Below are 27101 nucleotides of genomic sequence, written 5' to 3'. Positions count from 1 at the left end.
ACAGCTAGTGTGTGTAAGACTGAAACAATTTTCTCTCACTGATTTTCACAACTTTCCTGCAACATATTAACCATATTCCTCTAGAACTGGCACTGCAATGAATATGTAAGTAATGTCAGAGTAATTCAGAAAGAAACCAACTGCGTCTGGAACATTTACAGAAGCACAGCAGAGCACTGAAAGCAATGCAAGGATTCCATGGCCAGTTCACACATGAAACTAATGATGGTTTAATGAGAAGTATCAGGTGCCGGTGCATCTGCTAGGAAGGCCCAGCTTTGTTCACTCCCTGAAACAAACCACAAGCAGTAAGCTGGTTGCTTTGGAGAGAAACAAACCGCAAGCCTTGGTGTGCAGGAACCATGAAGCTGGTCTCTGGTCTGTTTCTCCATCACAGTAAAGTCAGGAGTGGGAGACAAATGAAGCAGACCAATACATTGCTCATTTGCAATAAACCATAATTAATTTTTAACTATGGTTTACACACAAACCACTTAAAACATCTGTACTTAAAACAAACAGGCCCAAACACTGTCTGCGCTGATATTGTGGATTATTTTCCATTGTAGGTAATGTTTTTGATCAGGTGCATTTGTTATGCAAGAGAGATTGAAAAGTGAATAAATTTTCCAGTGGTATTGGCTACCTAACTTATATTCATCTTAATTAAAGCTGATTTTTAAAATACTATAATTAATGAGTTTGTGATATGGAGTCACCCTACATGTAACATAAACTCAGAAAAAAACTTTTATTGACCAACACAAGGGTGTTTTAAAATATATATAAGTAAAAGCCATCATCTGGAAAGGATGTTTAGCACAGACAACAAAAACAACGGATGAAAAGTTCCAGGCGCCACTACAAGCACCAATGTTTGAAAAGAGAATATTGCACTAAACAAAGGACCCTGCATATTTATTATTATTATTATTATTTTAAAATCTCCTTCTTCACTGACCTAGAAAGGAAACCAGCCATTTTCTGTATGCCCCAGCAAACCTTGCCTGCTCTACATCCCTACATGTTGATAAAACTTGATCGATGAACCTGTATTCTGCTTCGAGACTGATAGAGTCCTGCACAGGAGCACGTTTCAGGCGTTTGGTTTCTTGAGTGTAGCCTTGTCTGCTGGATTCCAGCAGGCCGTCCACATCCATGGCTTGGCTCACATGACCAAATGCAGCACCGGGGTGTGAGTTGTTCAGCAGGCCATCACTCTTGTCTGCAGCTGCTGACCACACACTTGGAAGTGGAAGTTTGTTTTTTAAGTGGTGCTGAAGATAGAACACACGCCGTCTTCAAAGAGAAGAAATAAGAGTAAATCAAATGTCTAGCACTTCTGTTGATTGAAAGTAACATTTCTGCCCTCTTCCCCATAAACTTCTTCACAACTTGTTAAGCATTTTTTTTTATAAAAAAGGTTGACTTATAAATTTGAAATTCCTCGTTCTCTGTATCTGATGTCTTGTTGGCAATGTGCGGAGTCTGTGATACTTTGCAAGGAGACAGATTCACACCAGATCTCCATCTTGCTAAATGGACAAGAGAATTCTAATTAATATCATTGATGTAACGGACATCAAAACTCAAGTCCTACTTTGCTGCCGGATAACAACCTTTTATTAGTGGGGGTTGGGGGGGTTGGTGCTAACACCAGAATGCAAGAACTCAAAAAGGTACGTCTGGAGTATGGTAAAGGAAAGGTAAAGGACCCCTGGATGGTTAAGTCCAGTCAAAGGTGACTATGGGGTGCGGCGCTCATCTCGCTTCAGGCCAAGGGAGACAGCTTTCCGCGTCATGTAGCCAGCAGGACTAAACTGGCGCAACGGGACACCGTGATGGAAGTCAGAGAGCACGGAAACGCTAAAGTATGGGGGTGATAACGTGAACCAGTGTCGTTTCTTCAGGAGCATGAAAGCTGTGGAATTTCCTCCCTAGTCCTTCCTTCCTCCTTCCCTTTTTTCTTAAAAAAAATTAACTTCTTATTAATTTTATGAGAAAAACAATAACCATAAACAGTATGGGTCTCAAATGAAGATATCAGCAAAATGATTTTTTTTAAAGGGTACATATAACAGGACAGTGCTCTTTAGAGATATGGAAGGTTCCGTAGAAGCTTTTGTGAGTCTCTGGGGATTTCTTATTGTCCATTGACTCAGTAATAAATGTGCTGTCAAAACTTCTGAGTCTTTCTTGGAACATTTCCTGGCCTTATGAACCAACTGAATCAAATATTTGAGCCTTCCTCCTTCCTTAATAGCTTTTAGATCAGAGCTTTCCAAACTTTTCATGTGGGTGACACACTTTTTAGACATTGCATCATTCAGTTTTACTTGCAAACCAAAGGTTAAACTAACTCTTTTCCAGCTGCGGGAGGAACATGGGGAGCATTCGCATGACACACCTACACTCTGCAGCCGACACACCAACATGTCCCGACACACACTTTGCACCAGGTCAAGGTGGGCTTCTTCTTTTGGATTGCCCTGATGCATTCCTGCTCCTGTTGTTCTGATTTACTTTCTTTTGCTCTGCTCTGCAAGATGCTTTTGTTGTACCCTGCTGGCTACCTTCGAGATGGTTAGCTAGTCTTTTTGGTGAAAAATGGGGTACTGTACTTATATATTGATAAATTGACACAGGTGCTATAAAAAAATGGCTGACATGAAGGAATAAAAGAGCTGTTGGTACTTGTAGAAGTGAACACTGTCAGAAGAAAGGCCGTACATTTAAGCAATATTTTACTAAACAAATATAATAATAAATAGAAAATGCTGATTTATTGCAAAACAACCAATGTTCAATGGCAGCTCTGTGAGGCAACTTTTAAAGGTAGCTTTAATGACACACAAACCACCAGCACCACAGTGTGGAATGGCTGGAATAAATGAATCCTATCAGAGTGGTAACTATTCTCTTCAAGCCAGATCCTTGTATACATTTCCTTACCTGTGACACCACAGGGTTTCATGCCCTGGGTAAGTGTTAATTAAATCAGTGCAGAGCTCTACTTCTTCATTTAGAAGAAGTGGGAAATCTGGTTGTTCTTCCACACAGGTAGCTTCTGCTTCATCATTTTCTTCATCTTTTAGAAGCCTGGGTGCTTGCTGATTGGCTGGTGAATTGTGCATTTCTACAGTACACTCAGTCTCAGTTCCATCAATCAAAGATTTCAATAAAAACTGGCGGTAGTGGAATCCACTATGGTCTGAAACATGCATGGAGACCCAGTGCTTAGTGGAAGAAAGTTCATCTAGAAGAATCTGAAAGTCAAAAGCGGATAGTAAATTAATCCATCCATAAAGATAAGACACCACCCCAAAAAAATCAATTTTCATTTACAGCAACTGCCTGAGGTCTTCTGCTGTTGAGCCAAAATAATCATAGCTCCTCCATATAGCTAAACAAAAAGTGCCAAAATAACAGAGAAAATGGGCTTCAGTCCCCACTATAAATTTAGGAATATAAGCGGTCTTGAAATGGACAAAACTACAGAGATCTGATATCTACTGTGGCAAATCAAGTCTGCCCATTGCTTCCCCTGCCAATCTTCAAATCAAGAATTTTACCTCCAAATTTTAAAATGTATACTTTTTGTTTGGTTTAGCTTTTCATTTCTATGCTTCGGGAGCTCTGTGGACGCCAAGGGCCTTTTGGTGGTTCCTTCACTGTAAGAAGTGAGGTTACAGGGAACCAGGCAGAGGGCCTTCTGGGTAGTGGCGCCCTCCCTGTGGAACGCCCTCCCACCAGATGTCAAAGAAATAAACAACTATATGACATTTAGAAGTCATCTGAAGGCAGCCCTGTTTAGGGATGTTTTTAATGTTTGAAGTTTTATTCTGCTTTTAATGTTCTGTTGAAAGACACCCAGAGTGGCTAGGGAAACCCAGCCAGATGGGTGGGATATAAATAATAATAATAATAATAATAATAATAATAATAATAATATATTATATTATATTATATTATATTATATTATATTATATTATATTATATAAATAATAATAATAATTATAAAAGTTGAATTTGACATTCATTTGCTGCTTAAGTTTTTAAATGGCAAAATTTTGTATCTTCACAAACTGATTTTCTGGAAGCAAATAACATGCCAATGAGTCATAACTTTGTGTTATATTCTGCTATATTCCTGAAAGTGCCTTTTATGACACATGAAAACTCAAATATAATACCAAAATTAACAGTTAGGAAAATGTTGGGAACACAGAAGAAACTGTTGCTGGTTGCAGCCTGTATGTGGTTTAAATGCTATATATTGAGTGAAAATTGTTACTGGAACAGCATATAGTTCCCTCGTATAAGAAGAAACAAGCACAAAAGGTACTAAAAACTGCTGACACACTAATAAATTTTAGCAACCTAAAGAACTGTGCATAATTTGCTGACTTAGACTTGCTAGAGATAATCACCTGAAAAACATTAACTACAGCTTTGAAACTGCCCAACTTGCCTGTTGTATTTGCAATTGTTACTAATGAACTTATGAAACAAAAAATTTTCTGCAGAAAAATTAAGCGCTGTAAATGTTTCCTCCCCACATTACTAGTTAGGTCAGGAAGGGATAATAGCTCCATCAGTCATCGGAGAGGGTAGCAAGGTAAAATCAACCCTTGTGGATACCTGGGAAAGGGTTTCTTCTTTCTTGTAGGACACAAGGGCTTATGCACACCTGGTACAACTGCGCAGAAGAGCCAGCAGTCATTTTCAGCGCATGTGAAGTTGGATACAGCAGCTGCCAATCACTCTGACTATTTTTATAATCTGGATTTTTATAACTGTGCATAGTGTAAGTCTTCTGAAGTCAGAACCCTACATATGCACCTCTTTAAGCATAGCAAAGGGAACAGATTTTTAAACTGCTGTATTCAGTGATGCCCTGTATTACACCACAGAATGGCTGCCTTAACTTTTCTCCTTAGAAGCAAACTGAAGCAGCCCTTGCTAAATGATGGGAAAAAAATTATTTGCTTCTTTCCCCATCTACCTTCTTCAAACTCTTGCTGCCCTAAATTCTTTTTCATTTGGAAATTAAGTAGTAGAGGCTGCCAGACTTTCTCTTGGGGCCTGTGGCATAGTTTTCAGGTTATTATTAAATGCCCTTATCATTTCTGGAAGGTTCTCAGGTAACAAGGCAGAGAGTGGGGGATGGGGTGCTGCAAAATGATTTTCTTGCAAGGAGCTGAGCTCAGCACTCTTCCCTTGAAAATGCTCAGGCAGAGAAGCAGATGATGTTGGAGATGAAAAGAGTGCAGACTCAAGCCTGGCTTTGTGGAAGGTCGATGGGCGGCATAATGAAAAGGCACCAAGCCTGCATTGCAAATGAGAAATGGCAATGTGAAAGTCATAAGAATATTGCACGTTGCATTTTAAAAGGGGCAGATATCAACTGCTTCCAACCCGCTGGTGCAGCCCGTTTTAGAGACCCCCAACTCCAAGAACCTCCCTGAAGGGGTGGAAACAGCTGCTTTTCAAACAGGCATTTCTGTTCCAGTTGATAAGGCATTTTTAAAGCCAGTTAGTAACGTTCCAGTTGTTTGATGTTGTGCTAATTCATTAAACCAGCATAATCTGAGCTGAAGGATATCCTTAGATATGTGAAAGGCACTTATAAATACCACTATGGGGCTTCTAAATTGTTTGAGCTCTTTGAACCTATGCCAATACCCAATCTGCATTTTAACAATGCATACTGTCTTTAGAGAATATAGGCATCAAAAAAGAAAAAGAAAAATCATAGTATTCCAATATTGTTGTACAATATTTCTTCTTTTATTCTGACAGGAGCCTTTACAGTTTGTCACAACTTCATCATGAGCTCCATCTCCCTCCTGCATCACCCGCTCTCCTGTCTCCCCTTTCGGAGGGACAGGCTCCATACCGTAGCTGCTAGCTGGATGGTCTGAATCAGCCTAATGCAGTTTTTATCCCTTCTTCTCTTCCCCAAAATTTCATAGGCCATTCATGATGAAATTTCATTCCAAATATTTCAAAGTATTTATAAGAAAGTCATTCCAATTCTTACCAATAGCTCTTACAAGGCACTTCTCCCTGCTGTGACATACCTTTCCACTGAGCTTGGCCATGTGCTGCAAGACCCAGGCGCGATGGGACCAGGCGTTATAATTACTTGGATATCTCCCAGCAGCTTCACAGCAAACATCCATTTCTTCTTTCACTAGCCGCTGAATCCTTTCCGTGGGAGCTGTTTCCAAATTCCCTTTATTCACGAGAGTGGGCAAGGAGTTTTCCTGAATTAGTTGTTGCAGCACCCAGCGTCTGGTCAAGTGGCATAGAGAGTTAAGAGGGCAAAAGCCAATTTAAGTGAGTGAAAACATTTTATTTTGTTCCGTTTGTTACTAGGTCTTAAGGCAGGAATAATGAAAGTTGGAGAAAAGAAATACATCAACCTCTGCACTAATAATCAAGTAATACTGGGAAATACATTTTATGGTCCTGAAATGCTTTTATCAGCTACTTCAGCCTGTAGCTCCTGCTGTTTGACATTTGGCATGGTAAACCAGGAGTGGGGAACCTCAGGCCTGGGAGCGAAATGCAGCCCTCCAAGCCAATATATCTGGTCCTCAGGGCTCTCCTCAAGCCCTCGCCTCCTCTAGGCCACAGCCTGTTTCTTCTGGGTGGTTTTGCTGGGATGGAAATTGTTGCTGAGCTGGGATGACATCCGCCGTTTGCATGGATGGAGGATGGGGAGTTGTGCATGCAAGTCTAAAAACCTCTGACTTTGGTGTGCAAGCCTACAGCTCTGCCCACATACAGCTGTGTCCCTACCACTGGTCATTGGGATGTGGCCCTTGGCCTGAAAAACATTCTCCACCTTTGTAAGCCACAGTTAATAGTTCACCACTTTGCTCCTTCCTTCTTGTGTTGGGAGAAAGCACAAATCAAGGATTGCTCCCAACACACCACAATGTGCAGCCAAGGTCTGTCCTTAGCTTACTGATTATGGTTTGTTGGGAGCAAAACAGACAAACTGTTATGCCAGGGATCATGAATTGCTTCCTTCCAGCCATGGCAGCAGTCATGATAAACCATTCATTAACTTTGGTTTACCATCACCTGCAAACCAGGTCAGTAAATCCTTTTAAAAAGTCATTTGATTTATTACTTCCTTTTGTCTGTTGTGATGGGGTGATTCTCATTCTATAAATATCAGATACTCTCTCCATATGGCTAATTATTATATGAACTCTTCTTGCCCTTCTTAGTCACTGTATTTCTAAACCAAAAAGTATCACTCTCCTTAGTCTGTCCTTCATAGATGCCCTTTTCTGTACCCTTTCGATTTCTAGGAGTTCCTGTTTTGAGATGGGGAAAGTGACCAGCGTAATCAAAGACTCATAAAATAGCATTCTGAAGCTTTCTGTCCTGGTTCCAACTACTTTTCTAATAACTGTAAATAACTCATTTGCCCTTTTCATTTCTTCAGCACCCACAGCTTGTGTTTTCAGTGAGATCTCCATTATGGCCTCAAGATTTCGTTTCTGGGTAGTTGTGGCCACTTTAGAGAAACAGGCAGCACACATTTTCAACAGAAAAACCTTATATAAAAATGGACAGTATTTTCTACATCAAACATAGGAACTTTAAAATAGACTGACTAGTAGTTTCCTCTCACTGAAACGTCATGGAGGAACCACTGCTATACGTTTCCATATTCTTTTCAGGTGGGGGTAGGGAAAGAGAAATAACCACAGAAAGAGACAAACCTGTGAATCCACGTTTCTGGACTCTTTGGAAACTTAGTTAGTGCCAGTTTCCCAAGATGTAAATCTTTAACTGGATTTAAAGTGCCAGATACTATTAATTCTTTCCTGCAATTTTTTCCAAAAAATGAATTAATTAGTACAGACACATTTACTGAAAGTAGCCAGTAATAAATTGCACAAAAGGCTGGATCCAGAGTTTGCTGTTGCCAACAGTAGTGTCCCCTGAACAGCCTTCTGTTCTGGATGCCACTACTATGGAAGTGAGGTCAGGGAGGGCAGGTTACCATTTCCTCCTCCCAGAACCTCAGAAACACCTCTCTCTCTCTCTCTCTCTCTCTCTCTCCCTCCCCCCCGCCCCCGGTTCTGGACCAAATTGTCCATCAACCTCCAGAGCAGATTTTCGAGGGCAGGGGATGGGATCACTGGGAGCGAGGCAGGAAATGGACAAAAACAACTTCTTCTCCAGTTCTGCACAGGATCAGTAACTGAATGTGTACAAAGGGAGCCCTTGCATTTGCAGGATGCCAACTCTGGATCCAACCCATCAATAAAAACTGATAAAAGCATTAAAACTTATTAATCTATACATATACCTATATAATATATATACCGTATTTTTCGCTCCATAGGAGGGGGAGAACAGGGAGGGGGGAATTCTCCCCCTTTCTGCTCAGCGCCCCTTCAGCGAAGCAGCAGGAGAAGCGGAGCCCCTTCCATTTCTCCTCCCGCTTCGCTGAAGGGGCGCTGAGCAGAGAGGGAAAACTGTGCAGCGCCTCTCCAGCAAAGCGAAGCCTGGAGAGCAAGAGGGATCGGTGTGCACCGACCCCTCTCGCTCTCCAGGCTTCAGGCGGCTATCCTTCAGGCGGGAACTCCTGCTGCACTCCGAAGGCTTGCGGATAGCTGCCTGAAGCCCCCAGAGCACAGCGGGAGTTCCCTGCGCTCTGGGGGCTTCAGGCGGCTTCAGCGAAAGCAACACGAAGCCTCCGGAGCGCGGGGGGAGCTCTCCCTCTGCGCTTCGGAGGCTTCACGTCGCTATCGCTGAAGCCAAGGAGCCTGCATTCGCTCCATAGGACACACACACATTTCCCCTTCATTTTTGGAGGGGAAAAAGTGTGTCCTATAGAGCGAAAAATACGGTATATATATATATGTATATATTAAAACTGATCATGATAGTGGAGGCACAGGATCAGTCGCTCTGAATAGAACCAGAGGAAAGTAAAAGCCCTGAACTCTGTGAAGTAGTAACTAGCAAGTCAATTCCTTCTTTATCCCACTTGAGCCTCTCTCCCCACACAACCAGATCATCACTTCATCTGCCTGGTTAAATGCTTTCTACATTCCAATAAACATTCTGGATCAGATTCCAGTCTCATGCATATCACACATACATAGAACCCTGGCAGATTCCAAATGAAAGTTGCACAGATGTAAAATGGGTGCTTCCAGATGGTGCTGGGAGGTTCAGCAATGTCAAGAATTAAAAGGAGTTTTATATGGGTCTGCCATTGTACAAAATAATATGCTGCTTCTGCTTAGGCCAAATAGGGAGGAGTTAACCAAATTTATTTTAGTTCAAGAAAAACAAATAATAAGTTGATTTGTTTTTCCACTGGGCATGGCCCTTGTATATGCCAGTAGTCTTATGTACTTCCTTTGGGAATTGGAAGTTTTTACTTTCTCAAAAACAAACAAACAGAAAAATAAACTCTTTTTGGTTATAACTAATGCAAATCTACTCACTACAAAGAAAAACAAAGAGCAGAAAGTAATGGTGCAAGTCAACGCATGCAAGATATTTGAAAGCTAATTATTTTTTCATTAAATTCCCAACAGACCAATCCTATAGTCCATCCTATTTAGAGCTGCTTCAGAAGGTACAACTTTCCATGTACAAAAAGGAGCGAAAGAAGTATGCAGATATGTGTAACAATATCACAAATGCCCTTTGTGAAGCGTGTGCGCACAGAAATAAACATACTAAGCTGCAGCCACTCAGTCTGCGCATTCTACGTGCATGCATCTAAATGGAGCAACAACTTGCATGCCCCACTGTCAGAGCTCCACAGAGAACTGATTTTGGGTGAGAGAATTGTAATGAATGACATGTCTCTTTAAAAACATCTCCTGCTACCTCAAGTCTGCTTCTGACATATTTTGTTCTTAATACACATCTCTGTTTATAAAATACTTTAAAATAGGGTCAGATTTTAAAACAGAGTTAAAATTAAGCAGCTAAATAATAATGGAACATTCATTTCTGCCTATGCCATTCAGAAATAAGATTTAATAAAAAGGAAAAGACTTTTACCAACCTGTGCTAAATTGGAATCTATGGCCTTTTAAATGTCTTTGTGGGAGAGGAGTCATTAGTGGGGGGGTTCTGTTATTATGTTATGTATTTTGTGTTTTCATTTTGTATTTTTATGCTGTAAACCACTCTGTGATCTTCGGGTGAAGCGCAACATATAAATTTATAACAACAACAAGGGGAAATGATAAAAATAGTTTTGGTTTTCTACTACAGGCTGTTAATGCACTTATCCTACCCAACAAGCTGCAGATTATTTTGCTCTCTATTTCAGCTTTCATTTTTATGTGAAGAATGAAGTGCAGCAAGGCAATCAAATCTATCCTGACCTTGAACTTCAAAGATGGAAAACTAATTAGGATTATTAGGGGCATTTGTTCCTTGACTTCATATATTTGTATACAGTTTGGCTTCCTGCTAGCCAGGACCAAGCCAGATCATCCGCTGAGAAGCTGATGCATCTAACAGCTGGAAGTTACCTTTGGGAAGATGAAAGAAAGACAGAGCAGCCCTGGTGGAGAATCTGAAATGCCAAACTCTACCTGCAAGCACTTATGCTTATTATGCTTATTACTGAAGAACACTTGATTGCCAGCCTCTTAGCAAAACCCAGCAAGATTATCAAGACTCAAATTTAACCTATTCATGGCCTGCATTGCTGTTTGTATAAATCCTTCCTAGGACCAATCTCCACTGAAGAATCCTTTCACAGAATGCCTTTCATGCAAATGTTATTCCACAGAAGAAACTCAGTTCATTACTCCTGTTGCAGCATCCAGTGATACTGAGCTATGAAACTGCAACGCTTGTACAAAGAAATCATATCAGTTCAACTCTAAGGCACTTTATTAACATGACAAGGGCTGCAGATGACTACACTAGGTAAAGACACCTTTTGGTTCCACTGCATAAACTATGGGTGCAGAATGACAGGTTAGGAGAATCATGGTTTATAGAACTGGAGGGGGCACGGAAGGAGGATAGGATAATAGATACTCCCCAAAGCCATTGATTGAGGCACAGTCCTACACACAGAATAAGAACAGATCTAGGGTTGTTTCCAATGGGGCTTCCATTTCCTCTCCTCCCCATGTGTGCTCCCAAAATTTGCTCCAGAGGGAACCCCAACCTCCTGGTGCTGATTTTGGAAGCATGTGTGGGGCTGGAGAGAAAAGGAGAGCAACAGGAAGCTCTCTTGTGCAAGCTGAGCTGCAGCATGGGATGCAGCCCATAATATCCCATCTGGCAAAGCATACAACCAAAAGTACTAAAATCAATTATAAAGCTTTAGGATGTGTTAATGGTCTCCAAGGTGGTCATGGGTTCCATTAGGGGTCTCAATGACTGATGGAGAGCATTGGCCTGCAACTGGTGGGTCAGGGCCCATGACCAGGTCCAAAGTGAGACACAACAGCAGCACGGTCTCTATGTAAATGTTTGGCAAAAAGTTAAGAAATGGGGCCTCAAATGCATGTTAGGGTTAAAAGGTGGATCTTAGGTCTGAGGAAGTTTGAAGTCTAGAGTAGCCAAACAAAAATCCAGGTGAGAGGAATTGCAGGACCAAGCTATTTTTGTATGCCTCATGTGAAAAATAATTGTATGCCTCATGTGAAAAAGTCAGATTGGGTCTCATCCACTCTCTCCTGCTTCAACTAAGCAGAGAAGCAACGTCACTGATATTACTTCTTCAAGTACACTTCTTATGAATCTGGTTTTTACAGGCATAACAAAATACCTTGCCTTACTCATGTTCACTGTTCAAAGTTCTTCACACACATGATCAAGTAAACCTTACAAGAGCATTGTACAGTGAGGTACTATTACAATCCTTGTATTGCAGATTGAGGGGTGGTGAGAGGTTTAGGGCTATTGCTTTGTCCAAGGACATTTAGCAAGATTTGTGATTGAGATGATATATGAATTGAATCAATCACAGCTCATTCGCTTCTCCACCACTCCAGTGGCCCCACAAGGAGAAAGGTTATAACTCTTTCTCCTTGCACAGCTTTACCTGTTAAAATGGCTGTGCAATAGGAGCTGGACAAAAATGGCATTAAAAAAAATAAGGTGAGGAACTAAAACACTAGTTTTAATGTAACTAAGTTTAGATTAAATAAATTACACTACATTCTGCTGTTCATGATATTTTAGAAAGACAGTAAAGATTTTTCACAAGACTTCATAGCTAAGGGGGAAATACTTTGGACTAAGAAGCTCTTCTGGGGTCCCACCCCCCTGCTTCCACAGAGATGTTATGATTTGTCTTCCTAGCTTTATCTCTAGCAACTACAAATCTTTTTAAGAAACAGAAACCTACATGCTTTGGATAAAACATAGCAACCACCTTGGAATCTTTCCCCTGTATTTCTGTTTTATTTTGCTTTTGAAAATGTTTTTGTGGGTCTTTGGGCTGAAATAAAGAATGTAATTACCAACAAATCTTTTTAATAATAATAATACCTGCTTGAGAGCTTTGGATTAAGGGTCTAATGAATTCCAAAGATTGATGACTCCCCGCCCCCAAAGTTGCTGGTCTTTCAATGGAGCTGATTGAGAGGTCCTGTACTCCCTCTCCTATACACCCCTGTAATGGCTGCCTCTAGGAACTACGTAGCCTTCATCTTGGTTGAACTTGAAATATATTATTTGCTTCATTGTGTTAGAAGTCAAGGGCTTGGTTGGCAGAGGATGAGTTGAGGCTGATGTAAATTAGGCAAATCTGTTTAAGGAAGAACAAGTGAATGACCTTCATTGAATGAAGAAAAGAATATTGGAATTGATCTATACAAGACCATACTCACATCCCTGCACATGGTCCTTCTCAGATTTCAAGCTGGAAGGCAAGGTACGTTCTGCACTCTCCAGGGATTGGTCAGAGCCAGAACAAAGAATTTTGGTAAGGAATGCAAATATTCATACTTGACTTTGTCTGTGTGTTCATCTATTGATGAATTAAACTGGGTTGAACAAAACAAATAACCTGTGTGCTTAGTGTTTTGGGACCGTATATAGTTCCACTGCTCACCAAAAAGTAAGGTTCAAATTTACCCACCAACAGTGCTCCCTGGAAGTCTTGCTCAAGGTGCTCTATCTCAGTTTTAAACAATGCAAAATGCTGTTGCAAGAATAATAATGCTGCATTCAGAAAAGTACTACAGAAACTATCATCCTGAGGGAAAACCTAGGATAGTTCAGTCAGTCGAGAATGAGCCAATCTCAGGGTTTGAGCCCCACACTGGGCAAATGATCCCTGCATTGCAGGGGGGTGGCACCCTCGGGGCCCCTTCCAACTCTACAATTCTACGATTCCATGATTCTCATTTGGGAGAATTTATAATACTACTGCTTTAAATTTATAGTCTAGGTAAGTGAAGTTCAACCTGGTATGGAAGAGGCCATGCTGCCTCTAAAGTTGCAGTTTGGATGCTCACTGGTCACAAATAGCTGCTGAGGATGGGAGTACCTTTTTGAAGCTGAGGCTGGAGCACCAACTAAAATGCTACCTGGACAGGAATAGCCTTGTCCCATGCCCTGGCAAGCTCCCATGTGAATTACTGTAATGCACCATATGTTGAGCTGCCTTTGAAAATGATCCGGAAACTTCAGCTGATACAGAATATGGCTGCAAGGCTGCTAACTAGGACTGGGTGTTACAAACATATTACACTAGTACAGGGGTTGCCTTCAGGAGCCCCAGGTTCTTCAGCTTTTGGTTTTTACAAATATTAATATTATATTATAATATATTATAATATTAATAACAATTAATAATATATTAATATTAATAATATATTAAAATAATAATAATAATAATAATTTATTTGTACCCCAGCCACTCTGGGCTCCTTCCAACAAAGATTAAAAATACATTAAAATGTCACACATTAAAAACTTCCCTAAATAATAATGGCAGGATTCAACTAATCCACAGATGTCCTGAAATTGGCTCACAGGGGTCATGAGAACACCCAGACCAGCATGTATGGGGAGGAGAGTGGGGATCATTCTGCCTGGCAAGCAGAATGCTTGCCCTGATGGAACGACTGCTTTAGCTCAATGCTGAATATCTCTCGTGCTCCTAAGAAAACAGTCATGGAGCCAAATGTACTGGTACCCTCTAGGGAGCGTCATATTGCCCAGCACCGAAGAGCAGTTCCTAGAGTTGGAAGGACTCATCCTTCCCTTCCACTCCAGTTGGTTAAGCAGTCAACTTCTGCCCTACTCTGGGAGACAGGTAAGCAGCAAGGGTGGTTTGCCTATATCCTCGTGGTTTGCCTTCCTGCTTTTTCTATCACTGAAAGGCATTTTTATTTGGGAAGGGGGAGAGGTGTTGCAGGGGCTATGTTCCACCTTTTATTGACTTAGAATGGGGGGCAGCATAGACAAGCAGTGGGGCACCCACCTCCCCATTTTTCTAGCTTTGCAGGGCATTTTGAGAGAAGGAGAGAACAGGAAACTGGAAGGCCTTCCCCACTTGCTTCATGAGCTGTTTTACACAGGCTTCATGCATTTTTATTTAGAGTGGGAGAGGAAGCAGTAAAAGGGAAGTCTTCCCCACTTGCCTTGAGGTATTTCTTGTGGCTTTCTCTTGTCTCAAAAGGTGAATGTATTTCTGTTTTATTTATAATAATAATATCCTCCAGGCAGCTCACGGTGGAATACATGGCCCTCCCCCTTCCAATGAGTTGTGCACTTCTCAACTGAATAAGCCACAATGTGATTGTCTGAACCTGCACTTCATTATCAAAAAGCAAGTGCAACTAAGGATACATTAAAACGAAGCCTGCAGCGTGGACTAAAGTGGAACAAACAACTGGTCCTGTGCTTTTCGCATTCATTTGCTGTGTAGCTGGGAATTGTTTAAAAATCCCCAACATTTCCAAAATGAGTCAGAAACCAAGAGATGAATGCAACCAACAGCCATAGCTCATTGTTCAAAATACAAGCTCTTCCTTGGGTGTCAGGAAAGAAAAGAAAAAGGAGAAGCAGGATTAAAAGCTTTCTTGAAGCACACGAGCTGGTATGCTTAAAACCATGCGTATGCCTCACACAGACTTGGCAGCTACCAGAAATATTTCCACCCTCAGCTGCTTAACCTACCTGACATTCCATGCAGTAGTGAAATCTGGGTTCAATAGCAGCAACGTACAGGTGATATCTATCAGCTCTAGAAAGGAAAGAAGAAACCCATCAAAACCTGCATAAGTTAGTATTAATTATGTCTTCATGCCCACTTCAGTTCCTCATGTGACATTTATTTATTTATTATTACTACAACAACCACTATTACGGTGCTGGAAGAGACTCTTGAGAGTCCCATGGACTGCAAGAAGATCAAACCTCTTCATTCTGAAGGAAATCAGCCCTGAGTGCTCACTGGAAGGATAGATCCTGAAGCTGAGGCTCCAATACTTTGGCCACCTCATGAGAAGAGAAAACTCCCTGGAGAAGACCCTGATGTGGGGAAACATGGAGGGCACAAGGAGAAGGGGACAACAGAGGACGAGATGGTGGGACAGTGTTCTTGAAGCCACAAACATGAGTTTGACCAAACTGCGGGAGGCAGTGGAAGACAGGAGTGCCTGGCGTGCTCTGGTCCATGGGGTCACGAAGAGGCGGACACAACTAAACGACTAAACAACAACATTACTACAACTACTATTTTAAACAATGTACATACCACTTAACTACTATCGTCTCTAAGCAGTGCTGCTATCATGTTTTTCTAAATCAGCCTTCCCCAACCTAAGCGCCCTCCAGACATTTTGGGCTAGAACTCCCATAATCTCTGACCATTAACCAGACTGATTTGGGCTGGTGGAAGTTGCAGCCCCAAACAACTGGAGGGCACCAGGGTGATCAAGACTGTCCTGATTTAACATGCTAGCAATATAACACACAACACACGCAGACCTCATCCCCTCATCCAAACCCAGAGACTATCTCTGCAACAAAGAAAAAGGGGATTGGATAAATAACTGGGGCACTTTAATTCTGAATTAAGCCTGGTGAGAAGTCCATGTGGACACCATGCACCTTGGCATCCTTCTCTCCATTTCAGCGCCGAAATTTTGCAGCTTCAGAACACACGCTACAGCTAGCAAACAAGATGTCATACTCCCTACTTCTTTCCAAAATAACTTTTGATACCTGACTTTGCTATGAAACTACAAAGCTTCTGTGCTAAATTGTTCAGTTTACCCTAATCTTAAAACAGTATTCTGAGCTCCTGAGCAAAGGGAAGACAGGATACAAACATAACACATAGATAAAACTACCATATTTTTCGCTCTATAGGACACACTTTTTCCCCTCCAAAAATTAAGGGGATGGAACACGATAGTTGGATTAAGCTCTGGAATAAAGATATGAAGTTCACTGCTTGTGTTGCCTTAAGAGAAAACATGGAAAAAATGATGTACAGATGGTACATCACCCCTGTAAAATTAGGAAAAATCTATAAGAATGGAGATAAAATGTGCTGGAGGTGTAAAAACAAGGAAGGTAGTTTCTACCACATGTGGTGGACTTGTGAAAAAAATCAAGAACTTCTGGGAGCTCATTTATAATGAACTAAAAAAAATGTTTAAATATACTTTTGTTAAAAAACCTGAAAATTTTCTTCTGGGAATGATTGGCAATGAAATTAAGAAAGAGGACCAGACCTTATTCCAGTACGCAACAACAGCTGCTAGAATTTTAATCGCCCAAAATTGGAAATCAATCAATATCCCAACAGTAAGAGATTGGCAAAGTAAATTATTTGAATATTCAGAATTGGCAAAATTAACACAAAAAATTAGAGACCAGAAAGAAACAAAGTTTATTAAAGAATGGAATAAATTCATAACCTATATTGAAGTAGATTTTAAAAATCCAAAGATCACAGTAGGCTTAATATAACCCTTCGACATACAAAAGTTTTAAAGAAAAACTGCGGGGGAAAATGTATTACATAACCCAAAACTGAGGTGGAGGGAAGTCAATAATTTACATGTTTGTCTTTGTTTTGTTTTGGTTTTTTTCTTATAATTAAGTTATGTTGTTCTTATTATTGTTGTTTTTTTCCGTGAAGAATTTATTTTCTGTACATATGTGTGTATATGTGTGTATGAAAAGTAATAAAGAGAAATTAAAAAAAAACAAAAAACAAAAATTAAGGGGAAATGTTTGTGCGTCCTATGGAGCGAATGCAGGCTCCTTGGCTTCAGCGAAAGCAACACGAAGCCTCCAAAGGGCAAAGGGAGCGCTCCCTCCACGTTCCGGAGGCTACGCGTTGCTTTCGCTGTAGCCTGGAAAGCAAGAGGGGTCGGTGTGCATCAACCCCTCTCGCTCTCCAGGCTTCAGGGATAGCTGCCTGAAGCCTTTGGAGCGCAGCGGGACCTCGCGCTGCACTCCAAAGGCTTCGGGGTTAGCTGCGCAAAGCCTCCGCAGGGCAGCGGGGTGCCTTCATCCCGCTGCCCTCCGGAGGCTTCACGGGCTGTCCCAGAAGCCAGAACAGCGAGACGGAGCGCTGTTCTAGCTTCGGGGTTAGCGGCGCAAAGCCTCCGCAGGGCAGCGGGGTGCCTTCATTCCGCTGCCCTCCAGAGGCTTCGTGGGCTGTCCCAGAAGCCAGAACAGCAAGAGACTATCCCAGAAGCCAGATCCCTCTTGCTGTTCTGGCTTCTGGGATTCAGAATCCCCCCCTTGTTTCCTCCCCCCCCCAACTAGATGCGTCCTATCGTCTGGTGCGTCCTATAGAGCGAAAAATACGGTACTCCCTGTTTAGCTTCGCTAGCTACATATGAGCCCACCAACACTCTCACATCTTCCCCAATGCCTCAACTGCAAATTCTCAATTTTTGGGGGGAGGGGGCATGTGCTTATTTAGAAAATTCAAGCAAACTGATTCATTTAAGCAATTGCACTGAAAAACAAATAGCATTCCCAGACTGAACAATTTTGGTTTGAGGGCTAGTTGATTGCTAAAAATGTGCCAGCAGATGGTAGCAATTACAGAAGAGTGAACTGCAGTTGACAATTACTATTTTTTGTTACTCTACTGCACAACACAAAACCTGCGGGCTGATTCTGGCCTCCATCGTGACTGTTTGTTGTCCCCATGGAAATTTCAAACACTCCTTGTTTGGCAATCTTTTCCACCTGTTTGTAGGAACACCTAAAGTCCTCATCTAACATTATGCTGGCACAACTTTTTCCTGCACTCTTATTCCTAACACTCGGAAGGGTGATACTGGCATGTTTCTTCCTTCCTAACTTGGTACTTTCCAGGTGTTTTGAACTACAACTCCAATCAGTCCAGGTCAATTTGACCAATGGTCAGAGCTTACAGAAGTTGTAGTCCAAGCAGCATCTAAGCACCAGCATGGGGATGGCAGCACTTTCCCCACAAAGCCTGGAGCTTCCCACATTACCAAAGGGATGTCACGAAAAGCAATACTGCAGTTTTCCCCATGATGTTGATTTAAAATGAAAAGAGAGCCTATAGCCTCTCAAAAGCCAATCCCAAACGCAAGTGGGAAAATGCCCACACAGCACTGTCCTTGGAAGTGGAGGTGCCTGGGGAGATTGGGTGCTAGTTTCCCAGTTCAGGGCAACCAGCTCTGCTGCAAGTCCAACCCTCCCACATTGTATGAATCCTGAAAGAAGAGAAGAACTGGAGGAAGAAAGCCTTTAGTGTTGCTGCTACTGCTGCTATGAACCTCCGGCACCATCTGCAGAATACCTTTAAAGCACTATCATGGCTTCCCCAAAGAGTCCTGGGAACTGTGGTTTGTTAAAGGTGCCAGGAGTAATGAGGAGACGCCTCTTTCCCTCACAGAGCTACAATTCCCACAGTGGTTTAACAGTCAATCCTTTTTCACCGGGAACTCTGGGAACTGGAGCTCTATGGGGGGAACGGAGCCTCCTAACAACTCTCAGCCCCCTGAACAAACGGCAGTTCCCAGGACTCTGAAGTGGCTGGTGCTGCTTTAAATGTCCAGCGAAGATGAAGTCTTGGTGAGGATGAAGAATGGTGGTACGGAAACGGAGCAAAACTAGAAGATTGAGAAGAGGAGGGGAGAGCAGAGCAAGGGATGGAAGAAAAGAGGGAGAAGAAATTAGGCTACAGAAAGAGCTTTGGGAAAGGAAACAAGAGGACAGAGTACACCAGGGTGCCAACTTGAATAAAATATGGGGAGGGAGCAGGTAAGCCATGGCACATGCACACCATTTGAGTGGCAATGCCCATCAACTTTGGGGGAGCCTCCTCAAATATTTGGGGGGGAAGGGATCTTGGCCCCTAGGAGTTGGCTCCTGTGGAGTACACTATGGGAAGCAGAGGAAAGACAGGGAATGTGCTTTGTAGGGAAAACTGAAAAAGTGGGTTAACTGTGCAGAATAATAAAGTAAGACTATGTTATCATGGCAGTTGTTAACAGTCCAACAAGTTTACCATACCCATTGAGTCAATCACCCATCTCCTACTACCCTTCGGAGAACACCCCCCCCCCCACCCTCCCAATATATATAAGGGTCTGGTGACTTCTGTTTCAGTGTATCTGAAGAAGTGTGCATGCAGACGAAAGCTTATACCCAGAACAAACTAAGTTGGTCTTTAAGGTGCTACTGGACAATTTTTAAATTTTATTTATTTGTTTCGAATGCATCAGACCAACACGGCTACCTACCTGAATCTATCTTATCATCGTCAGAGAGTAAAAATACTTTAACACAGAACGGGCAAGAAAGAAAAAATCTTTTATTTTATAGTAAAGGAACTCCAGCTAACATAGTGATGCTGCCCTTTTGAGTTAATAACAGGGGAAAAGAGTAATTTGAGTTATAACTGCAGCTCTGTTACAACCCACATTGGCATAAGAAATAAGATAAATTCACACCAAGGCAAAACAAAGAGATGTGGGGGCAGCCATATGGATCAGAAACTGAGATGACAGTAGATGATTTTGTTGAATAATCCAGAACTTGTGAGAGAGAAAGCAAATCATTCAGTTTATCCATTGACTGAGCTCCAGTGTATGAAATATCCTAAATAATAAATTTCCCAGCAATACACTTAAGAATTGTACAGTCACCTCCTCTCATCTTCAAAGTGCAAATTGGTAAATAAATGTAATGATAAAAAATTGTCCAGTAGCACTTTAGTAAAGGTAAAGGGACCCCTGACCATTAGGTCCAGTCGTGACCGACTCTGGGGTTGCGGCACTCATCTCGCTTTATTGGCTGAGGGAGCCGGCGAACAGCTTCCGGGTCATGTGGCCAGCATGACTAAGCCGCTTCTGGCGAACCAGAGCAGCGCACAGAAATGCCGTTTACCTTCCGGCCGGAGCGGTACCTATTTATCTACTTGCACTTTGACGGCTTTCGAACTGCTAGGTTGGCAGGAGCTGGGACCGAGCAACTGGAGCTCACCCCGTCGCGGGGATTTGAACCGCCGACCTTCTGATCAGCAAGTCCTCGGCTCTGTGGTTTAACCCACAGCGCCACCCGTGTCCCTTAAGTAGCACCTTATAGACCAACTACGTTTGTTCTGGTATAAGCTTTCGTGTGCATGCACACTTCTTCAGATACTGATGGACTTCCATTTCATGCAGCTCAATGTAACAGGTATCTGAAGAAGCGTGCATGCACACAAAAGCTTATACCAGAACAAACGTAGTTGGTCTATAAGGTGCCACTGGACAATTTTTTATTTTTATTTTGACTGCGTCAGACCAACACAACTACCTACCTAAATGTAATGTTGTTGTAATTGCTGGGTGACGATGTGAGAGTTGTTAAAGAACTCAGATAGGTTTACAGATTCAGGGGTTATGGGAAATGGTAGTTTAAGCAGAACAAAAATGCAAGAGCTGATGTACTTTTCTTCACTGGGTGGCTAAGCAAGATTTTGAGGGTTTTGCCAGCTTCAATATAACTACCCTAAATATGTAACAGTCAAGCCTAAGGCTCAGGCTCAGGCACTTCCCATCCTAAACAACTGTGAACAATCTTTTTTTCCTACCAACCCAGTGGGAAAGGAATAATTTCCTAACTATATAACATTTTCACACAATTGGCCACCGCTTCCCTTATGAGGAGCACCTGTAATCCAGTTTCATCTACTTTTGCAAATGGTCTGAAATATGCATCATATTATCACCAGTCCCTCTGGATTAAAAGGGAAATAAATTTTAGTACACTTACATGCATAATATCTGTCAGAGAATACTCTGAAGACGAGGATTGGGAAAGGCAGGGAGATCAGCATCTAACAGAAGAAAAGGGGGACTATTCGCCCCCTTTGCTTTCAGCATTTCCAGAAGCAGAGAAACAGGCAGACCCAGAGCTACCCAGCTTTGAGGTAGTTGCTAAGCAACCAGAAGGGAGGGAGCAGCTGGCTGATACATCACTAGAGAGTGGGGGGCACCCCCCTCCCCCCCCTGAACTCAGAGGTATGTCAGAGAACAACAGAGATGCAGGGGAGGAGAGACATCCGTTGTCGCACTTCTTGCAGCTGAAGTGAGGGGGGAGGAGTCAGAGAGAGCAACGTCTATCCTTGCAGAGAGATGCTAATATGTGTTTGCAACATGATACTGTAATAAAAAGGCTATAAATCTACCAGATGCTCGCTAATTCTTATCGGTGAGCTACCAGAAGGGAGAGGGGAACTCCCGTAGTGTACAATACCCGAGTTTGGTGTTACACAAACCTAAGTCATTACTGACTGGAGATATAAAATTGGGAATACAAAGGATGAATCAAAAACGGTACATTTAGATTGCCTCAAACTTGTTTTCAGTTCAAATGTTGAGCTATAAGCAACTATTGTACTAAGAAAGATTAATGAGAGGATTAATCCCAAACGTATTTTTCTGACCCTCTCAGTGAGTCTCCCTCTCCTAGGTGGGAAGAAATTCAGCACCTATCTATTATCTGTTGTGGATTAGAATGTTCTTACTTGTTGTGGGATTCTGCCAGAAGTATAATTAATTACCAGACACCCAGCAGAGGACTGTGCCAGAACTATCTATTACTTCTCCTATATAGCGGTTGGTTTATTTAACTCAAAACCAGGTCAATCGATGAGACCACAGTACAGCAACAAATTAGAAAGAGGTCTCCAAGGGAAGTTAATGCAGTTAACACTTTCAATAATAAAAAGCCAGAATGTAGAAAAGCAACAGGAATTATCCAATTAGAGTGTATGAAATGTTGCCTAGATCTAAGAGAATTATGAACCTTGGTGCACATAAGGCTATAATTTTGTATAGTGTGCTAACATATTTTTGTCATCTTAAACCCTTTAACAAACTGGTTATAGCACATAAGTTTAAATCTAGACAGTAGCGTAACAGATGGCAAGAAACAATATTTTAATCTTGCTGAGCTGGTATTTGCTGAGCTTTAGCATACTCAGGAATCAAAAGTTTTTTGTCTCTTTTGAAGGAAATATATTCTGCAATCTTATATTTTTCAAGAGATTTTAATATACTTGGGTTTAGAATGCTGTAACCCAGTTTAAGACTCCAGGATAGGGTGGGTGGGAATTCAAACAAAATATGCATATTTTATCCATATTTGCAGCATAATTTCTGCTAGCAGATGTGTCAGGGATCTGTTGGCTGAGAAGGGGGGAGAGATCGGAATGTACCGGGAGCCGCCTCCTTTAATGAGCAGCCTCACTTCGTCAGAGAGAAAAGGAGGAGGGGCTGTCAGGAAACGGAGAGAAAGGAACAGCCTCCGACGCTTCGGTCTTTACGTAGGGAGAGGGGGAAGGGGGGGGCTCAGGAAGTTTCTATGCTGGAAAGGGAAGAGGCAGGAGCCACTTCCGGCAACTGATAGCGACTGAGGAAGACATGCTTTTAAGAGCTCTGTACTGGACATAGTTTTTGGACTTAATAAATCTTGTAAAAGCTGGCTGGAATCCCGGGTTGTTATCTCGGCTAGCACCCACAAATCATCCCTGACAGATGTACACAATAATGTAAAATTTTAGGTTATTCAGTAATGGGCCTTTTTAAAAATGAAACCTTATGGTGGTTTAGGCACATCTGATGCTATGACATTGCTTAAGCTAACCAGCTGTGGATTGACCAGTCCTTTGGATAGGAGTCTGCTAAAAGCAGGATATAAATACACTCGTACCTTGGTTCTCGAACAGAATGTGTTCTGGGAGTCCATTCGACTCCCGGAACTGTTCGAAAACCAAGGCGCGGCTTCCGATTGGCTGCAAGACACTTGTGCTGGATGTTCGGCTTCCGAAAATCATTTGAAAACTGGAACACTCACTTCCAGGTTTTGATCGTTCGGGAGCTGATTTGTTCGGGAGCCAAGGCATTTGAGATCCAAGGTACGACTGTAACTCAAAAAGCAAAAATGAAACCCTATGAGAGATTAATCTGACTAGTTAGTTTAACAAACACACAGCAGGATGTTTAAAAATATCAGGAAATAATGTCAAATTTTTAAAGACCAGTAAAATGCATCCTTACTCTTTTCCCAAAGACATCCCACAGCTTCAACATGCTGTTTCTCCAATAACAAATGTCTGATCCGAAGTGACATTTCCCATTTGCCTAGAGTTGTTAGAGCTCTAAAATGATTGGGAAGGTGCACATTTAGAAATCCCTGTTCTGTTAATCCATCTCCTTGTAAATCTTAGTTTGGTGAATCAATGGGACCAATTTCTATGAAGTGTTGTTTCAGTTAGATAAATCCACAGGCAATGGGAAAGCATGAAGATGATTGCAATCAAAACAAAAGTAGTATGTTATCAATACAGTGATACCTTGGTACTCAAATGCTTTGGTTCCCAAATGCCAAAAACCCTGAAGCAAGTGTTCCTGTTTTCGAACATTTTTTGGAAGCCAAATGTCTGATGCAGTTGTCGACTATTGCTTCCAGGGTGGCTGCACCAATCAGAAGCTGCGCCTTGGTTTTCGAACATTTCAGAAGTTAAACAGACTTCCAGAACGGATTAAGTTTGGCGCTTTTGTTTTTGCTATTTTGCGTTTTTGTTTTTTGTTCCCCCCTTTTTTATGCTTTTCATTGAATTTCCAACATGACACAAATTATACATTCCAAATAAAACACAAAAGAAATAACAAATTTCCAAATAAACCAAAATATACAAATCCTTAAATTCCTAAGAGAGGAATGTTGTTGTTTAAGTCTTTTTCTTAATTCACAAATTCTTAATTCCTCCATATGAATTCCAACTTCTTCATTGAGGTGAGGGTTCATCCTTTCCCCCCTTTTTATTATCACTGCTTCAGTATTCCTTATCTCAATTTCTTTCTTCTATTTTATCTCATTATTCTTAATCTAACTTGCAGTTTGCGGAGTTTAGTCAAAACATGTCCAGATTTTCACTTGGGGACAATGTTTAATTAAATATTCTTTATAAATTTCCCACTCATTTTTGTACCTTTGGGTTGGCTGTCTCCTAATTATTGAGGCTTTTTCGGTTAATTTGTTTTTGTGACTGTGCGGATCCCAGTTCAGCTACTGATTGATTGATTGATTGTGTGACTGGAGAAATGGATAAAAGCCCAGCAGAGCAAGTGAGCAGTACAGGCACAGCTAGTGACCCACAGAGGACCAGGCAAGACAGGCCAAGCCCCATTAAACCTTTGGTGCAGGGTGGGGGGCGGAGGGGAGGAAGGGGAACAAAGGGGACAAAGTCTCACCTTGTCCATTCTCCCTTCCAATTCTGCTGCCACAGCTGCTCTAGAAAGGACAGGAAAATGTTTGTATTTTAAAATTCAGGACTTTTCTTCTTCTCATAGCAGCAGCCGTGTCAGCAGCATAAGGGGGTTGCAAAGGACAGAAGCACACCCCTTTATCCCCCAATACAGGCATTTTTTTTCTCTTTCCAACAGCAGCAGACACACTCCCCTTTCGCCAACCCCACATCTGAGCTCTGTGGAAGTGAGTTTGAGGTGTTTATTGAACAGGCCTCCTCCCACCTGCCTTGCCCCACCCTCCGGCCCTAGGAGTCCTCATAAGGGAGCTGTTCCTGGAGGAAGAACTGTGAGGGGAGGGACTCCATCAGGCAAGGCCTCTTTCCACCTCCCTTGCTCTACCCTCTGCTTCTCAATGTGTATTGTATTGTTTTATGTACTGTGGCTTGCCGTTGTTTTATTGATTATAGTTTAGATATTATTGTAACTGTTGAGTGGATTTCTGTTTGACTTTTATATGTTGTTATTATTATTTTATACTATTCTAATGATTGTTGAATGTGACTTTTTTGATGGAGGTTGTTTATTTTAAAGTTATGTTTTATTATCACATTTTTGTATTGCATTAGATTGTTATAAGATGTACATTTTTTTGTTTCTTCAGCTTGTAAACCGCCTTGAGTATTGTAAGATAGAAAGGTGGTATACAAATTAAAAATGAGGAAGGAGGAGGAGGTTGATTGTTGGTCTGCACTACATGATTCCTGCTTTTTCTGACACTAATGTGTTGACAGTATGGTACTAACAGAGAATGCAGTTTTCCTCTGCAAATGTGTCTTTATTTATTATTTCATACAAGTTATATACTGCTCAAACCTCAAAGCAGCTTATAGAAGCATCCATTTAGTCAGTTGATAGACATGGTAGCCTAACTGCCACATTGTCAAGAGGGGTTTACAGATGGTGATAAGGACCAAAGCACTTAGATCCTGTGAATGGAAATGAGATGACTTTCACTCATCTCCCCTTTGCTTGAGGATTGGGCAACCTCCAGACTCCAGAGCAGAATGAGAGGCAGAACAGGATGCAGCAGCAAAAAGGTAAAGTAGGCAAAAAATGCTGCCACGTGCCTGAATTCCAGTTCCCACCATGACCAGAAGGAGCTGTTGCAGAGGACTAGTTGGAATTCAAGTCTGTATCTGTCTTCAGGCTACTGAGATTGATTTTGCTCAATCTGTTACTAATGGCAACTGCAAAAGTTCACATTTTAATGAAGCTCAATTGACTTGTTGACCTTCATGATAGCCAGCAATTCATGGAAATAAAAAATATTTCCAGTTCTTAGGTGTCAAGCCCTCTAAATATTTCTGTTCCAGAAAGTCCATACATATATTTAAAACTTTATTATTAAAGCTTCTGTCCTAACTCCACTTAACTGGAAGTAAGTCCCACTAAATTCAACAGGACTTACAGCTGAATAGGCACAGTTAGGATTTCATTGCATTGCACTGGTAAGTTTCTTTGCTTTGCATATAGCAGACAATAGGCTACCTTTCTACTCTACATGGTGAAGAATGATCCACAATGACACAGTAAGTCTAGCTATGGCTTACAAGGGGAGGAGCTCAGTCACTTTGCTCCTCTGTGTCCTACCGTGTTGTGGGAACATCACTCTAGGAGCCCCACCTTATTTAAAATGCTTGCACAAAATCAACACTCAAGATGCAACTTCAATAGTTCCTCTACTTGTTCTGGCTCCCTTTACAATTGTATAGAAAGTTAATAATGATGGGCACCATACAATACACATTTTATGGAATTACTCACCTTCTTTGTTGAGCCATTGCTTTCTTTGTCTGTAGTGAAGGAGTTTGTTATGGACGTAGGGCAAAAGAAACTTGACACACCAGCTTTCCACCCCAAGTTTGTTTTCCACCAGAACTATAGGGCTCCGGTTATATCTGGCTTCAGGACAGGGAATTAATCCAATTTCATCTCTTAAAAACAAAAAAGACATGTAAAAAGATAATTAGATAACTATTTTCTTCATTTCTTTTGATGCTTGTTAAAGTATGCCTGTTGTTCATTCTACACTTCCTGATTTGCCAGGCTCTTCTTTTTTCCTGCCTGTCTAGTTCTTAGATTCCCAGAATTGAAAGACTCAGCCTTGAAAAACTCCTATTATGCAATTAGTATCTCATTCCTTCATATGTTGACTCAGAAGTACATCCCACAGAATTCAATGGGGCCTACTCCTAGGAAAGTATGTTTAGGCATAGCCCCCTCTGAATTCAATGGAACCTGCTGCCAAGGAAGAATGGATATAATTGGATGTAAATTAGACCAATAAATAAAGCATTGATCTTTAAGTCAATGCTA

General features: G+C 41.6%; 1 protein-coding gene across 1 annotated transcript in view; it reads right to left on the bottom strand.

The window, feature by feature from the left end:
• Positions 1-732: 732 nt before the first annotated feature.
• Positions 733-27101, bottom strand: part of PTAR1 (protein prenyltransferase alpha subunit repeat containing 1) — a 38114-nt gene continuing 11745 nt past the window's right edge. Inside the window, exons 2-7 of the mRNA XM_080972941.1 lie at positions 26550-26719; positions 15157-15223; positions 7746-7850; positions 6084-6297; positions 2953-3266; positions 733-1299 (exon numbers count right to left, since the gene is read on the bottom strand). Coding sequence (XP_080829067.1) covers positions 954-1299; positions 2953-3266; positions 6084-6297; positions 7746-7850; positions 15157-15223; positions 26550-26719 — 1216 coding nt within the window. The 3' untranslated portion in view covers positions 733-953. The remainder of the gene's footprint in view (positions 1300-2952; positions 3267-6083; positions 6298-7745; positions 7851-15156; positions 15224-26549; positions 26720-27101) is intronic.

Source organism: Podarcis pityusensis, assembly GCF_964106645.2.
Source record: "Podarcis pityusensis genome assembly, chromosome: 11".
Lineage (NCBI taxonomy): Eukaryota > Metazoa > Chordata > Lepidosauria > Squamata > Lacertidae > Podarcis > Podarcis pityusensis.
This window is presented reverse-complemented; position numbering and strand designations above follow the sequence as displayed.